This window comes from Chrysemys picta, chromosome 1 (genome assembly GCF_011386835.1).
Source record: "Chrysemys picta bellii isolate R12L10 chromosome 1, ASM1138683v2, whole genome shotgun sequence".
Classification (NCBI taxonomy): domain Eukaryota; kingdom Metazoa; phylum Chordata; order Testudines; family Emydidae; genus Chrysemys; species Chrysemys picta.
The window spans coordinates 220019039-220035783 of NC_088791.1; the positions used below are offsets into that span (position 1 = coordinate 220019039).

Sequence of the window (16745 nt, forward strand, 5' to 3'; positions counted from 1 at the left end):
TGACGGAGTCAAAGCACACGGTTGGGGTAGTGGTGGCTGCACCCCTAGCATCGCATGCAGCTCCGCGTAGAAGTGGCATGTTTGCGGCTCTGCCCCGGACCTTTCGTTTGCCTCTCTGGCTTTGTGGTAGGCTTGCCTTAGCTCCTTAATTTTCACGCGGCACTGCTGTGCATCCCTGTTATGGCCTCTGTCCTTCATGGCCTTTGAGACCTTTGCTAATATTTTGCCATTTCGTTTACTGCTACGGAGTTCAGCTAGCACTGATTCGTCTCCCCATATGGTGAGCAGATCCAGTACCTCCCGTTCGGTCCATGATGGCGCTCTTTTGCAATCCTGGGACTCCATCATGGTTACCTGTGCTGATGAGCTCTGCATGGCCACCTGTGCTCTCCACGCTGGGCAAACAGGAAATGAAATTCAAAAATTCGCGGGGCTTTTCCTGTCTACCTGGTCAGTGCATCTGAGTTGAGAGTGCTGTCCAGAGCGGTCACAATGAAGCACTGTGGGATAGCTCCCGGAGGCCAATAACGTCGAATTCCATCCACACTACCCCAATTCCAACCCACAAAGGCCGATTTTGGTGCTAATCCCCTCGTTGGAGGTGAAGTAAAGAAACTGGTTTAAAGGGCCCTTTAAGTTGAAAAAAAGGGCTTTGTCGTGTGAACGTGTCCAGGCTTAATTCGATTTAACGCTGCTAAATTCGACCTAAACTCGTAGTGTAGACCAGGCCTCAGCTGTTAAGTGGGCAAGTGATAGTCCCTAAGGTAGGGGTATGTGAGCCCTTAAAGTTGTGAAGTGCACAGAAATATTAAGACCAGTTTGGAGAAGATTAGAGCCAAGAGGCTTTTGGCTTGTAGTTAGGGTGACCAGATGTCCCGATTTTATAGGGATGGTCCCTATATTTGGGACTTTTTCTTACATAGGGTCCTATTATCCCCCACCCCATCCCGATTTTTCACACTTGCTATCTAGTCACCCTACTTGTAGTTCAGTGTACCTTCCCCTAAGGCTACAGGTTATTATGGGGAAGGGTCTCCTTTTCCTCCATTCATATCCTGCAGTACAGGGGTCTGCCTGGGTGGCACACTTCTCCTCAAAGGCACTACAGAGCCAATATAACTTGTGCTGGTGGCTAAGAGCCCTCAAGGCTCTGCTCAAACAGGACTGCTGGAAGTATGTTAAGATCCATACTCAACCCCTAGCCTTCCCTGGAGTCCCTCATCTGCTGGGGTGGGGGTGGGGAGTTCAGGAGGACTAAAGTAGGCCTCCCTAGAGTTCCCCCAGGTGCTGCTTTAAGTCGCTTTTCTGCTGCTGGAGTGACTGAGAATCTGGCCTTTATTGCAAATAGCACTACCCCAAATGAAAAAAGAGCTTGAAAAGAAAAGAAAAATTAGTAGCACACTTAGCTTTATTGAAATTGAACAAATAACTTTTTTAATAAATGCTTTTACAGCAAGTGTAAAATTTTTAATGATCTTGTTATGTTTTATCTTAGTTTCTTTTTCTGTGTAAGCAAAAATACCTTTTTTTTATTTCAATTTTTATTTTTTTCTACTTTAAAACATGTAGCAAGGATTTGAACCACGTAGCTCTGGCACCAAAAGGTAACAGGTTATGAAAATCACAGTACAGTTTTAAAATTCTTAGGTTAGTCAATGATATTTAAAATGATCGCCACTTCGAGTAAAGATATAAATTAGAGGTCTGTAAACAAGTTGTGTTTACCTACAGAGCTATCAGTTGCAGCTACAATGAGAGCAGTAATAGAAAGAAATAGAAAGTCAATGCTAAACTGAGCTACACCAGCCAGGAAACAAGTTCTTAATAAATAGTGTGGTACAGGGTAGCACAACAGGTAAAATACAGTTTGGCACCTCAAGTTGCATGTAAAAACAGCAGAAATGAAATGAAATAAGTGCACTCTCTTAGAACAAAAATAAAATGGGCAGTTTAACTGGTTTCTATGAGTGTCAGCTATCAAATAAATAGCACAATACACAAGTTTGACCCCAAAATTACAATTCTAATAAAGCAAGATAATATTAAAATGCACACCCACAAGGATATTAAAGTATAAATCATTTTTCCCTGTTAGTAGAAATAAGTTACAACGCACAAAAGGACTTCTTGGTGAACTGCTAACTACAGACATTTTAATGGAATGTAGCTCAGTAGACTTGTTTCAAATAGAAAGGCAGCATTATCCTGAATAAGTTTGGTCCTCTTATAACTCACTGTACTGTAGCCAGTACAGTCCCATAGTAGGTGTTTTAGGTTGGTCGGTTGTTTTTATTTTTTTCAATATCTTAGTGACATTGTTGAGTAAAATTTGGCCCTGTTTAAGAGCGTCTGATCAATGCAGAATCTGGAAGAACAATACTGAGTGTACGTAAGGGGATCCGTATTGCATGGTCCCACGGCATCTTGTTTTTGCTGTCAATCACTTTTTTCCTATGCTTTTGCTTCCGTTCCATTTTTTTGTCTTATTCTCTTCAGTAGCATGGGTGAAAAAAAATCCTCAGTCCAAATGACAGAAAGACATTTCACTGTTTATTTACAAGCAAATCGCTTTGGCTACAAGGTCCCAGCACCCCCAGAGAGTTGCCTATTTCTTGTGAATATCCTCATGCCGTATAATTTTGTACGTAATCCAGTAAAAGATATTGAAAATGAGGAAGGCTAGTGGGAACGCAGCTCGGGATATTGTATCAATCCTTTTTGCACGGTCAACAAACTTCTTTCTGATGGACTCTGAATCCTTTGGTGGCGCCAGAGGGGGGTTTGGAGGAGTGGCCTTGACTGCGGTGCCGTCTTTGACCTGGAGACAGTGACCCATCCCGTAACCACTGAAATTGAAGCGACTGTCACGGGTAACGTCATCTTCCTGGAGGATAAAGGACAGAAATAAGAGACAATCAATTGTCTGTGTAGAATACAATTAAGGTTGTAGCATCCAGGAGCACTGCAAAGTTCCTTAACAAACCAGTGGACAAGCTTTTTGGTTCAAGTTAATATAACACTGCCTTACAAAATTCCACTGTCTCGCTCGCCTCAAGCTGTATAATATTTTTTGACAGGTGAGTAAATATCATGCCCTTTATCATCATCCTGATAACTAGGTGATGAAGACTTCGTGCCTGAGCTGGTAAATTTTCATGACCGTTTTGCCAAGCTGAAAGAATAACGATGTTTGAGCTACAATTACTGGCAGCTGTCCATGAATGTTTCAAAACCACCAAACCAGTGACTCCATTCTACTCAGGATGAAAAGCAAGCCCAGAAGCTGCCCTAGTTCCTAAATTTGATGTGGCTGAGGACCAGAAAAGTCAGGAAGAGCATAGAGAACCCACTTACTGTGCTATTTATTTCACTGTTGTTGTTGTTATTATTATTTATTATTTCACTTTTTTGAGTGACAGACATTTCACTGTTGATTTTAAATAAACTCTCCTGAGGCTCACGAGTGCAGAGTGCTCTCTCATGTCTCTAACCCACAGCTTTCTGATGGCAATACAGATCAAGGGATTGCAAAAAACAATGGGACATAGCCACAGCTGGTGTGAAGCTTTATAACTCCACTGTCTCTTCTTCAGCTGAGGATCACCCATCTGTACCACCTGTATCATCAAGCTTGCTTTGCTTACCTTAGATCTGACATACTGATGTGAGCAAATAACAATGCATCACAAGCCATGATAAAAGAAATAGGTTATACTGAGGGAGGATAAAAAAAAGTGAAGGCAACAAATAGTACCTTTGAGACCCAAGTACTTTGGTGTGAAGACTGCCATGTGCTATACTCACCAGTAGGTGTATAATTGTATTAACACAGGGCTTGTTACCACTTGTGTCCTTTTCATCTCAAATCTTCAGCAGTGTGAAAGTGAAATGTTTTGCTCTCTTTTTGCGATTTGTTCATTTACAGTTTTCAGTCCTTCTGGGAAAAGCTAAAAAGGTAAAAGTTCTGCTCCTACTATTATTATAAATAAGTAAAGTGCTTAAAAGTGAGACTGCCAAGACATGAGTTCAGGGCACGGTGCTTCTCTTGCATTAGTTCATGACATTCCTAAACCCTGCTACAATGTAGGCAGACGCACTGCCTGCAGTGCTCTCTGTGTCACTAGCCATTGTAGACAAAATACAAACGCAGGAGGTGGAAGATGATTAAAGGACAGTAGTTGTGTTATCACATGTATTTATTTTAAATATATACATATATTCTGTAATTTGTGAGGGAGCTTTAGGAGGAAGAATAGCCTAACGGACTGAGCACAGGACTAGGAGACTCCAGAGTTCTAGCCCCAACTCAGCCACTGCCTTGTTGTGTGTCGCTGGGCAAATCATTTCAATGCTCCAGGCCTGATTCTGATCTTCTGCTACTGTAAATCCAGGATAACACCCCTGGAGTCACTTCCAATTTATACCAGTGTAACTGAATGCAGATTCTAGCCCCTGTATCTGAAAAAGGGGTATAATAAATACCTACCTCATGAATTGTGAAGAATAAGTCGTTATATGTGCAGGATATCAAAGATAGAAAATACTATACAGTAGGAATACAGTAGTATTAACTTTATTATTTTGTTTTTAAAAAGAGCTTTTCCAGTCACCTTTAAAAATACCAAAGAAATACATAGAAATGCAAGCAGCAAGATGTTCTTACAGCAGGTGATAAACTGTTTTTCCTCCGTTGCATGATAAATTATTCTTGCCTAACAGCACACAGAGCGGGGGAGGTATAGTTATTTTACTTACTGAAAATATACAATAGTAGTTTCTAGGTGCCTTGATGACATGCAAAATACAATCCATTATAATAAAACAATAGAGAAATAGCAACAGCTCCCAACAAACCAAGCCCTTCTGCAGGAAACATAACCCAACTTCACATCCTTCTATTCTCTATCCACCCCCAGCTCCCTCCATCTCACACACTTTAGCTCTTCCCAGAATGTTGCCCTTTGCTGTGTTCCTTGAACATCAGCAGACTCAGGTTATATCAGACCAATGGAGGGAGTGTATTCCAAATTTAAGGTGCCTTTCAGCTCAAGCTCCTCAATGTACTTGTAGCCCAGAAACAGAAAGCACAGACCTGAGAAACTGGCTAACCACAAACTTGCACCGTCTAACTACAGTGTGATTTTAAATAGATTTAATTAAACCAGTTCAAGTGTGTGTGTCGATAAGGCCTCAGATAGTCATGCCCCACACTATTTATGGCTTTATAAATTAAAAATCTATGTGAAACTCCATCTAGAAGCCAACAAACATCCACTGCAGAAGAAAATGCGTCAGTGTCATATGCTCACTTAACAAGTGAACTTGCTTCAACTGCTAAATGAATGCAAGATTAGTCTAGTACAGCACATTGCCACTAGCCAGTCTAGATGTATTAAAGATGTGGGTTATGGAGAGGAGGGTCACAGCTGAATGAAACAGTTCCAATCTTCTAGCCAGGTACAGACAGAAAAAAAACCCCAGCCATTTTCACTGGTAATGGTCTAAGAAGACTCCCAAATTCCTCACTCAAGTAACAAATCTGTTGGCCCAGATCCTGAACTGTGGTCAAGAAACATTCAGAAACAGGCTCCATGATATGGAAATGCAATGTAACAGTCTCCCTGTAATATATTCTTCTTAATTTTATGTCCATTTATGGAAATAAGGGATGTGTGTGTGTGTAGTTTAGTTTGTGTGGAGAGCTGTAACTTGCAGGGGGTTATCATAAATGAAAAAGAAATATGAGCAAGATTGAAGTGCTGTGTTCCTTAACTATTCATTCCCAGACTTTCAGAAGAATTGTGCTATGAAAATTAAATATATTTTCTAGGTGCTAGAAAGATAACATTGAAACTGTAGCAAAGGAATCTATTTCCTAATGCAGTTATATTTTCTTATTGTGTCTTAGGTGCTGGCTCTAAACAATTTTTATAATGGAAAGAGAGAATACTAAGAAGTGGGAGATTTTTCTACACGTTTAGTATTATTTTTTCTTCCTCATGAATGGGATCAGCTTTTGTTCTACACAAGTGAATGTCTTTAATCCCATTGAATTAGATCTTGAACGGGGTAGGGAGTATTCATATAAGGGCATATTTCAGGAAAATTAACTCTCTTGCTTTCCTTTCCCCACCTCAGTGTAAAACACTGGTTTTGGATGAAAGGTGCTATGGATTGATTCCTCTAAGGCCTAGTCCTGCAGTCTCTGCATACTTAAAGCTCTGCCTGCAAGTCTGGGCTCTAGGTTAATTTGTGGAAGTTAAGAGATTGGGAAGACTTGTTAGATCATCCAGACCATTTCCCAGATGATTCAGGACTGTTAACTAGAATGTATTTTCTAGAGATGCCAGCTATAGTTATACTGTACAATGACAACAGTGAACTCAGATCGGTATTTTCAAAACTGAAATAAACCATTGCTTAGATAATTAAAAATAAATCAATGTTGTATTGAACTAGTTATGAGCTGATGATCAGGTATTCTTGTAATCTATTGGCAGGCACTGATGTGGCTCACCATGAGATACTCCAGACACTGTAGTGGAAATTGGGGGCTGAGGGAGGGAGGTTACTCTTCAGTGGCTCTTTACCTTCCTTGCAGAGAAGAGAACCAAGACGGTCTCTGGTAGGGAGAGGAGACTTTGGAGTCAGGGGTGTAGCCAGCTTGTGGTTTTGGTATCTAACCAGTCTACCGGTACATTGGTAATACAGCTGGGTAGTGTGGCCCCTAATGCAGTGGATACTCACTGCATCTGTGACTCTTCAACAGTTGACTAACATGAACAGTCCACCTCCGAGATGAAATAAAGGGAAAGACTTGACACTCGTCTGTAGGAGGCAACACCATAGTGTAGGGCATAATTACTGTGCTCTCTACATGTACATTAAGCTTGATCAAATCCAGTGGGTTGCCTGGAGAATCAACTATCTGGGCTCCTCTGCGGTATGTGAATGATTCTGTCTGGGCAATACCTGTCTGGATGTTAAAGTCTCTCAGGACAATGGAGTTTGGAGACTTCATTCCCGCTGGGGCACCTGGCATTGGCCACTGTCAGAAGACCGGATACTGGGTTAGATGGACCTTTGGTCCAACCCAGTATGGCTGTTCTTATGATTTCATTACCAGGTTGGATAACAGTTCTGCCAGTCCATTTGTGATGTATACAAAGTTGTCTGATCAGCATTTCAGTGGGAATCTCACATTAGTCTGCCTCTGGATATACATAGCAGAAGAATTTATTCACATTATTTTGATTTGGGAGTTATTCCCCTTTCTGCACCAGATGGATACAGCATAACCACTCACTTTCTTTGTCCTGCCTGGGCTTATGCAGGTCTGAGTAGACTCTAGCGTGGTTATTTTAAATGTATGTAATTAGTGCTGCATTTTAATTAAAATGTGAGACAATCATTAGCAGGGCTGCCAAATTGTGACAAAAGGGAACGGGGAGTTTTATTAATGAAGTGACTTTGCACGCAGGAACATCCTTCAATACAGAGATCCCAGCGGAGATGAAGCACGTAGGGGAAGAGAGGCAAATACCTGAAGAACTCAGGACAGGGAGACAGAGATCAGAGATGCACAGAGACTCAAGGGAAGTGGTCTGGTGGGAGCAAAGCTGATTTGGGCTTGATTCCACTCTGTTTAAGTTTAAAGCCGCACTAACTCCACAGAAGTCAGTGTAGTTAGACCAATGTAAAACCAGGTCGGTTTCGATGAGGTCTCTGGGTCAGTGACGAACTCCAGAACCCTATCTGCCCACAAGGCAAACAAATACAATTTAACTTACAATTACCTTTGCTAAAACTGTAAATACATAGGAGAAACTTCCCTGACACAAGTCTGCCTGCCTTTCTCATTGATTTCTATGGGAAATGAATTTCTTACCAGCCTAATTGCTCTCAGTGAGTGGAAAATGGTTGCTTCAGTAGGGTCCCATTTTTAAAGGGGATTTAATCCTGCTCACCCTGTGTACCTGTTGCACGGCAGGCTCCAGGTACCACCCCCATGTATCCCTCACTGCTACAGTCTGGTAAGGGAAACACCTCCACCAGAGCCAACAATTGAGATCCTGAGGTTGATGACTGCACTGGGATTATTCCTTGACAGTAAATTCTCAAGTGCTTTCACCCAGCCCAGGTTTAAATGTTTCAGGCAATGTGGCTTCCACAACTTCCCTTGGGAAATTACTCTATGGTCTATGCTTCAGATAGAATCAATTTGAGGGACTTGTTTACAGCACTGTTGTTCTCTGACCTGTACAGCCCGTTCACGTGATACAGTGAAGAGGACAAAATGATGTAGCATTGTAGTGTCTTAACTGACTCCTAGGACTTGGTTATAGTTCTAACGTGGCTGGTAGCCCGACTGATCTCACTATTAGGAATCTTTTCCTAATTTTCAGCCTTGGTTTTCAATTTTCCCTCTTTTCAGTGAGACCGTACTTAGGGCTAGATTGTAAGAATACAATCTGCCCTAAGTAAGGGGCAGCACCTATCTCAGACTCACTGTGTGGTCGCTAGGGAAGTAACGTCATCTGCAGCAGCGTTTTGCTAGACACTGATGACTTCCCTTTTTATGCTTGCTTGCTGGTGAAATGGGCGAGGGAGGGTGGATTTAAAGCTTCATCCATGCCCTGCCTGCCTACCTACACCCCACTCATATGCACGGAAAGGAGACTGGCAACCCCACAGAGGGTTCCCCAACCTGAGCTGTGACCCACGATGTAGGTAGCCTATACAGGAAAGTAAGGGAGTACCTTATGCACCCATACTCCCCTTGTAGGTGCATTGAGCAAGCGATAGTCTTCCCCAGCAAAGAAGAAAGCCTGGCAGCTACCAACAGCAAAAGAAGGAATGATAAAAGAGGACAGTCCATGCCAGGTTGGGGGGATGTGGGGAACGAATTGAATTCCCCTGCCATCTTTGAGTGTGCCCCATATCACTGCCACTTACTTTGGTCAAACATAACAAATATGTGCATATAATTCCTCCAGCTAAAGATTAGCCATGTGGAGAAGGAAAAGAACATGCCTTTTTCCTCCATTGATGGATGCTTTCCTTTAAACTATTTACCAAAACCACAGACATCCAGAGAGAGATTACCACAGCTTCCTCAGACAGACCTCATGCATTTAATTTATGCAAATGCTTCTCAAAACTAATTAAACATTTCAAATGATATTAATAATTTAAAATCCATAGCTAAAAATAGACAGGAATGTCTGCACGCTCTTAAAAGTATTCAAATGCAAGTTCCATTAGGCTTGCTTGGTTTTTTTGCAGCAAATAAAGACAATTGACAAATCAATGCCTTCTCCAATTATCAGTTTTAAGCACTGAGCGTCCCATAAATAAAGTGTTGGGTTTTCTCCATATCTTCCATGCCACAGATTATCCTCCTTCCTGGCTTTGCATATCATTTATGTTCTGCTAGCCAAAATCTCAATCATCTGGATTTCACTGGCTGTTTTTACATGGCTCTGAAGTGAGATTGAGTGAAACAAAGTTGTTGCATCTTACAAACATCCTGACAGCTTGATGCTATTAGAAATTTACTACCACAAATTCTCCATTGTCTTTTCATTTTGATTTGCTTTTTTAAAGGGATCATTCTATTAAAACCAATTTTTTTATTCATAGCAAATGAGACATCATAAGGTTAAAAATCAATAGGCACTCAAAGATACAGCAACTTGATCTGCTAACCTTTTACACAAGTGTTTTTTCATTGGGTAAGTAATAAATGCAAACTCCCACAAGGTCATTAATAATATGCATAGGATGGAAATTAAATAAGGTCCTGTGTAAAATTTGGCCATAATCATGTACACTCAGGGATCGCCAACCTTTGGCATGCGGCCCATCAGGGAAATCCGCTGGTGAGCTGGCATGGTTTGTTTACCTGCTGCGTCTGCAGGTTCGGCTGATTGCAACTCCCACTGGCTGCGGTTCGCCGTTCCAGGCCAATGGGGGCTGGGGGAAGCACATCCCTCGGCCCACGCCGCTTCCTGCAGCCCACATTGGCCTGGAACGGCGAACCGCAGCCGGTGGGAGCTGCGATCAAACCTGTGGACGCGGCAGGTAAACAAACCATCCCGGCTCACCAACGGATTTCGCTGACGGGCCACATGCCAAAGATTGGCGATCCCTGATTGTACACCAACCCCTAGTTTGCTATATAACACATGTTCTTGTAAAGTTGATAGTTTACCACATAGACTGCATTGCATGTATTTGTGTTTGGACATCTCTTTGCTATAATGGACTGCATCCCTTACTTGTTGTCTATGATATGATAGATTTGGAAGGAGTTCGGGGAATATTCAATGGGATAAAAATTAACTCATCTGTATAGTGAGCAAACGCCAGCCCACTTTATTACTTCCCAGTCCTGAGAACAGGAGCAGTGATACATGTGCCTTTAATGGAAGCAAGGGAATTATGGAAATAGGAGACATTTTACATGCCACTACCAGTTCCCTCCTCCCAGCTGCCTCTGGAGAAAGTCTCAAGACCATGCAGATTTTCCCAAGGCTGGTTTGCTCATCCTTCATTTCCAAAGTGGTCCTGGCCAAACAGCATCATGTTGCCATGGGCCTGGGAGCCAGTGACAATCACCTCCATTGTCTATTTGCCACATGCAACTCCCTTCACAAATCCTCTTCTCTTCCTGCCCCCCCTTCCATTCCATACAAGATCTCGCTAGCTTTTCCAAAGAGAAGAGCAACTCGCTTTTCCATGATTTTTCTTTCCAGCCCCTTTCCTCTCCTCTCTAAGGCCATGACTAGACTGGGTGGGCATGCACTGATGTAGCTTCTCATTCTCCTCCAGGATTAATGCTCTCACATGCTGAATACTTCTAATCCCTCACCCTGCTCCTATGAGTCCATTCTCTCCTGCCTCTTAACCTGATTTAACCCCAACATCTCCCTCCTCCTCAATCTATCTTTACTCTTTCGATCCTCCCTCTCGAAATAAAAGCATACAGGGGACTCCCCCATTCTCAGTAAAATGTCCTTGGATTCACCAGACTGTCCAGCTTCCACCAAATTTCTTTCCTTCCCTTTATCTCTAACCTCTTTAAATATGTCATTTATAATTATTGCCTAAAATTGCCTAAAATTCACTGATCTCTGCCAGTCCGTGTTCTGTCCCCTTCCCTCCACCAAAACCACCCCACAAAGGTCTCTAGTGATGTCTTCTTGGCCAAATCTCAAGGTCCCGACAGCATCCTCACTTTTGACCTGTCCACTGCTTCTTCAATTCTGTCCACTCCCAGTTCTATTCCTAATGTTCTAACTGTTACTTCATCATCTTTTTTGGTGGGTCCTTCTCTTTCATCCTTCCAGTATCAGTAGGAGTGCCACAGGGCTCTCTCCTCCTTGCCTTCATGATTTACACCCTTTCTCATCACTTCACTCAGTTTCAACCATCATCTCTATGCCGAAATCTATTTCTGTACCCCAAATTCATGTCTGTCCATCCAATCCTGCACCTCCTTTTCTCTTTCTTAACTTGCTCCTAAACAAACTCCTTATCTTCCATCTCCAAATCCTCTCCATTATCACCTTTCTCTGTCACTGGGTCACTTAGGATGGTACAATGCAGCTGGAGAATTCTGGTGAATTTGACCTTTAGATATTTGTTAGCCCAATAACCTCACCTAGTGCCATCACATTCAACATTCGAGCTTCCTGTTGACTTCAGATTTCTGTATCCTCATCCTTTGGCAAAAGCTATTGCTCTTAGAGGAACATTTCTGAGGTCCAGTTGGACTCCTAAGAACACTACCATTTCCTAGCATAAAAAATGTTGGGTCACGGGCTGTTGATTGCCAAAACTGTTTTAGTGAAAATAATATAGACATGGCTAATAAGGTATATGAATTTCTCTCTCTTTAATTTCTCAGAATAACTAAACATGCTTGAATGCTTACAGTGATTTTAAGTAACTTAGAAATGTAGACTTTTAAATAAAAGTTGAATGGAAAAATAGTTAACTAGAAGAAAACACATTTGTTTTTGTAAATTCATATAGTTTCCCATATCTCAAAATAGTTCTAATTATGCAAGATATTTGCAACAGCTCATGATTTATTTGTACTACATTTCACTAAATAGGACATTCCCAGATCCTGACACGAAAAACTGAAGTATAGTTAAATCATGTTTATCGACCCTTCCCTATCTTGGCTTGTTCTGATGGCTCAGAAACTTGCTGCATGATCTGCTAAGGGAATTTTGGAAAATGAATATTAAAAGTATTCAAACCCAGAATGTGGGATTTTGCTATTTTTCAAAGTTTGGAGCTTAACAAAAGGAGTTGCCAGTCATGCATATTAGGTGGTGCTCTATGCTACGCAAAACTCAATAACTTGCTAAATTATCCATAAGAGGAGAGATTAATGATTCAGCATATTGCTGGAACTGCAGTGCCATGCCCAGTAATAACAGGTACAGTAATGGCATCTGCCTTTTCTTATATGTTCTAAATTTATAACTGTGTGCTAAATTCCATATTAGCATACACACCGCCTACAGCAACACATGCTTAATAGATAAGCAATATTTGTTTAAGCTTTAGGTGTTTTTTAAAGATAAGGCTCAAACTGATGTGTTTTCAACTACTGTTGGTTCTATTCTTCGAGAAAGAAGTTTAGCACTCAATAACATCGATTGCATATATTCTTTTTATCCCTGAAGGAATGTCAGTGTCTTGAAATTGGATAGTTATGTCCCTAGGGTGCTTGTTTATTCAAATCTGGCTGGAATTTCAAGAAGATATCATTTAAAAAGGTAACGAGGTGATTTGCCTTCCATCTACAGTTTGTATACTAGTACTATTCTTCACACAGCCAATTGAAAACAAACTCATGATGTATCCAGAAGCCATTTTAACTGTACCAAAAACCCAAACAAACAAAACAGAAATCTTCATGTTAATAATTCAGTCTCCTGCTACAAAAAATTACTGCCTTATTGACTGGAACACTGTAAGCAAACAATCCTATAAAACACATTTTAGTGGCATGGCAGTGCCACTATAGTTAAGGTTTCAGAGTAGCAGCCGTGTTAGTCTGTATCCGCAAAAAGAAGAACAGGAGGACTTGTGGCACCTTAGAGACTAACAAATTTATTAGAGCATAAGCTTTCGTGGACTACAGCCCACTTGGGCTGTAGTCCACGAAAGCTTATGCTCTAATAAATTTGTTAGTCTCTAAGGTGCCACAAGTCCTCCTGTTCTTCTTTTTATAGTTAAGGTTGTGTCACAACTTCTGTTTTAAGGTCAACCTTTCCATGTCCTCTAAAATTGACATAGTTAGTCCAGATATTTGGTGTGCCTCAGGACTGTGTGGGGTCATGACCCACATGAGCTAGGGGTGTGGAGATATAAGCCACAGGAAAAAAAATAGGCATTTTTCAAAAAATTTCTAAGCGGGTTTTTTTTTTGTGTGCAGCACTAGAGCTCAAACTACTGATGTGATGCAGGGCAAAGTGGTCTCAAGCTGTCAAGTTTTACCCAAGTTGGTGCATGGAACTCACTAAAGCTTTGGGAGACCCAAGAAAAGGTACCTCTTTTTACAATGCGCATGCGCCAATACAGAACAACGGCTAGAGGGGTTCATTCCTGCCTTTTTATATGCTTTAAAGCGTGATACAAGTCCTCTAAAATCCAAAAGGTTAATCGGAGTGCTCTGAAATTTGGTGTGTCTCATGGGGAGGGAGTAGCAAATTTGGGGTAACTTGATCAATGTGTTACAGGCTCCACCTAAAACAGTAACTTTCTGCTGCCTTGTATAGTTAAGATGACAACTGGATGGATCAGGAACTCATTGAGATTGATGGCTGTGAACTCACCCTCCAATTAACATAAGTAAGGATAAGATAATTACAAGCCCCCGCCTCAGAAAAGGAGTTTTGGGCTGAGAGGATGGAGGTTGATACAAATTATGAGTCATGGGTGGCAGTTTTACTTAGGGGGAGAATGTAATCAAAGTCTTTGTGGGGGGGAAAATAGACATATAAATGTTTCCTGGGAGGGGTGGTGTATTAAGGGGTGGAGGAGTGGGGGAATAAGGGGAGAGGGATTTGGGGCTGCAGCAAGGGGAGGGGGGCTATGGATAAATGGGGATGGGAAGTAGGGGAGGGGAGGGAGGTTGGGGGCTCAGATGAGGGAGGTGTAGCATCCCCAGCTTTGCCAGTGCACCACAGCCATGCAACCCCAAATTCCCCCTGCCCCCAGTGCACCCCAACCCTCTGCACCCTAATCTTCCTGCACCCCACAGCTCTGCCAATGTACCCCAATCCATGCACAAACTCTGCACACATCCACATCCATAGACTGTAGCTCTTTGTGGCAGGAAGCGTCTCTGTTATTAAAGTGGTACAGCAGCGCCACTACAGTTAAGGTTGTGTCACAACTTCTATTTAAAAGTCTACCTTTCTAAGTCATTTAAAATCAACATGTTTCGTTGGATTCCTTTGAAAATTCAGAAGGATGCAGGGTAAGGTTAGTGACCCAAATTTGGGGTCCTTTGAGCTAGGGGTCGTGGAGAGGTAAGCCGTTAAAAATAGCATTTTTTTTCAAAAAGTTTCTAAATGTTTTTTTTTTTTTTAACAGCGCTGGAGATCAAACTATTAATGTGATGCAGGTCAAAATGGTCTCGGTATGACAAGCTTTATCCAAGGTAGTGCATGGCACCACTAAATCTTTGGGAGACCCAAATTGAGAACAGCATCTAAGCACATATTCCCTCCTTCTCTTACACAGATGTGTAGTCTGGAAGGATTGCAGTGTGCATGTAGCAATAAAGGGAAAAAAACATGAGAGGGTTTCTATAAAGCCACTTTATGCTTGCTTGGGTAGTTCAAAGGAATAAGAAAATGTATTCATGTCTTATCTGAAACTGTGCTTTCTTGGAGTAATAAGGTCCCCAGATTCAGGACAAAGGGCATTCTGCTCTATGCAGCCTCGGAGGAAGGCCAAACCTGTCAGAGGGGAGTTGTGGCTCCACCTCTGAGAAACTGCCAATTGAGACCCTTCCATAGCCTAGCACTCTATATCAGTAAGGAAAATTTAAGATTTGAGACAAAATAGAACAACCCTTCTGTAGAGCAAGGAATTCAATGAACAACAAACACTGAGTGCCAATTAATTATTAAATACATTTTCCCAATTAACACCCCATACTGGGCAGGGGGATCTGTGGACCTCAATACTCCAAGAAAGGAAATTTTTCAGGTAAGACAGAAAAAAATGTCCTATTCTTATGTGTAATGAGGTCCATAGATCCATGACGTTGAGATTTTCATAGAAGTGTCCACTTGGGGGATACGGGGGGCAGGCAACAACATTCAGTTATGTACAGATGTGAAAGAGGATAACCTTTTCCTAATAGTTCCTGGGATCCCACAGTAAAGAACATCTCTCTTCTGAAGGCAGCATCAGATGGCTGGATGTTCAGCTTGTAGAATTTTGAAGGTAGCATGAACAGTTGCTCAGGTGGCTGCTTTACTTGTATGAGGAATATGATCTTTCTGCCCATGAATTTGCCATGGCTCTGAGGGAGTGAGCTCTGACATTGGAAAATGGAGCTAGGCTTTTTGAGTTGTAAATTTCTGATATACGGTATCTTAGCCATCTGGAAATGGATGTTTTCAAAGACTGACATGAGATAATAGAGCACAAAGCTTTTGTCCTTCTGTCCTAAGCTGTGCAGTGAACAGATACATTGGGAGCTCTGCAGACATCCACAGTATGCCACAGTTTCTCTCTGAGTGGGTTGGAACTGAACAGAAGGATCGAAGAACAATGTCCTGTGCTTTTATAAAGCCTGGAACTAATCTTGAGTATGAAGCCAGGGTCAATTCTGAGGACCACTTTAGCTTTATGGAATATGCAGTGTGGAAGTTCCAGGAAAAGAACTCCTAACCCCAAACCCCTGTGAACAGACATGATTGTCATAAAACAAGCCATTTAATTATTAAAAAGTAACGACACCTTCATGAGTGGTTGACATGGAGGGTCTGTAATGGCACTGAGAACCAGGTAAGATTTCATACAAGAACTTTTATGTATGTCAGGAGGAGGCAGTAGAGATGCTGCTGTCATAAGAAAAATGTCGGACATCTGGGTCAGAAGAGATTCACTATATCTCTACTGCACAAAGGATGCAAGACAAAGTAGTAACTTGCTCTTTGTGAGTATGAACTGATGGAGTCCATTTTGAAGAAATTCAAGAGTCTATGGTACCAATGCAGATTTGGGGCGAGGGGTCTGGGGGATGATTTGAGACCCACGTCTTGGCACCAAAGGTTAAAGCTCCATCAGACCCTTGCATACGCTCAGTTAGTAGATTTACTGGCTATCAGCTTTCTGCATAACCTTGTTGGTTTACGAGGCTCTGTTCAAGAACTAGGCAGCTAGGCTCAGACTGTCTGCAATTTGATGCATGGGATTAACTGGCCATTTTAATATCATATTCCTTCTTGATGGAAAGCAGATGGGAGGTCTTTGTACCCTGTCAAGGAGATCAGAAAGTCAAGGTCTCCTTGGCCAAAATGGGGATGCCAGAATTACCAGTGCTGCTTCTCTGTAGTATTTTGGTGAGGAAAGGAAAGGGTGGGTAAGCATATGAATATCTTTTGGCCATCTTTGCAACAAGACATCTTTTGCCATGTCTCTGTGATCCCACCAGCAAAAGAATAACACTGAAACCTTGTCATTTAGGTAGGAGGTAAACA

At 41.9% G+C, this 16745-nt stretch overlaps 1 protein-coding gene across 6 annotated transcripts in view; it reads right to left on the bottom strand.

Annotated features, from left to right (window-relative positions):
- Positions 1 to 1390: 1390 nt before the first annotated feature.
- The window catches only part of GLRA2 (glycine receptor alpha 2), a 167474-nt gene continuing 152119 nt past the window's right edge, over positions 1391 to 16745 (bottom strand). For all 6 annotated transcript variants that reach the window (XM_005287810.5, XM_065580548.1, XM_042840179.2 and 3 more), the window contains one exon: positions 1391 to 2884. In XM_005287810.5, the coding sequence (XP_005287867.1) occupies positions 2606 to 2884 (279 nt within the window). In that variant the 3' untranslated portion in view covers positions 1391 to 2605. The remainder of the gene's footprint in view (positions 2885 to 16745) is intronic.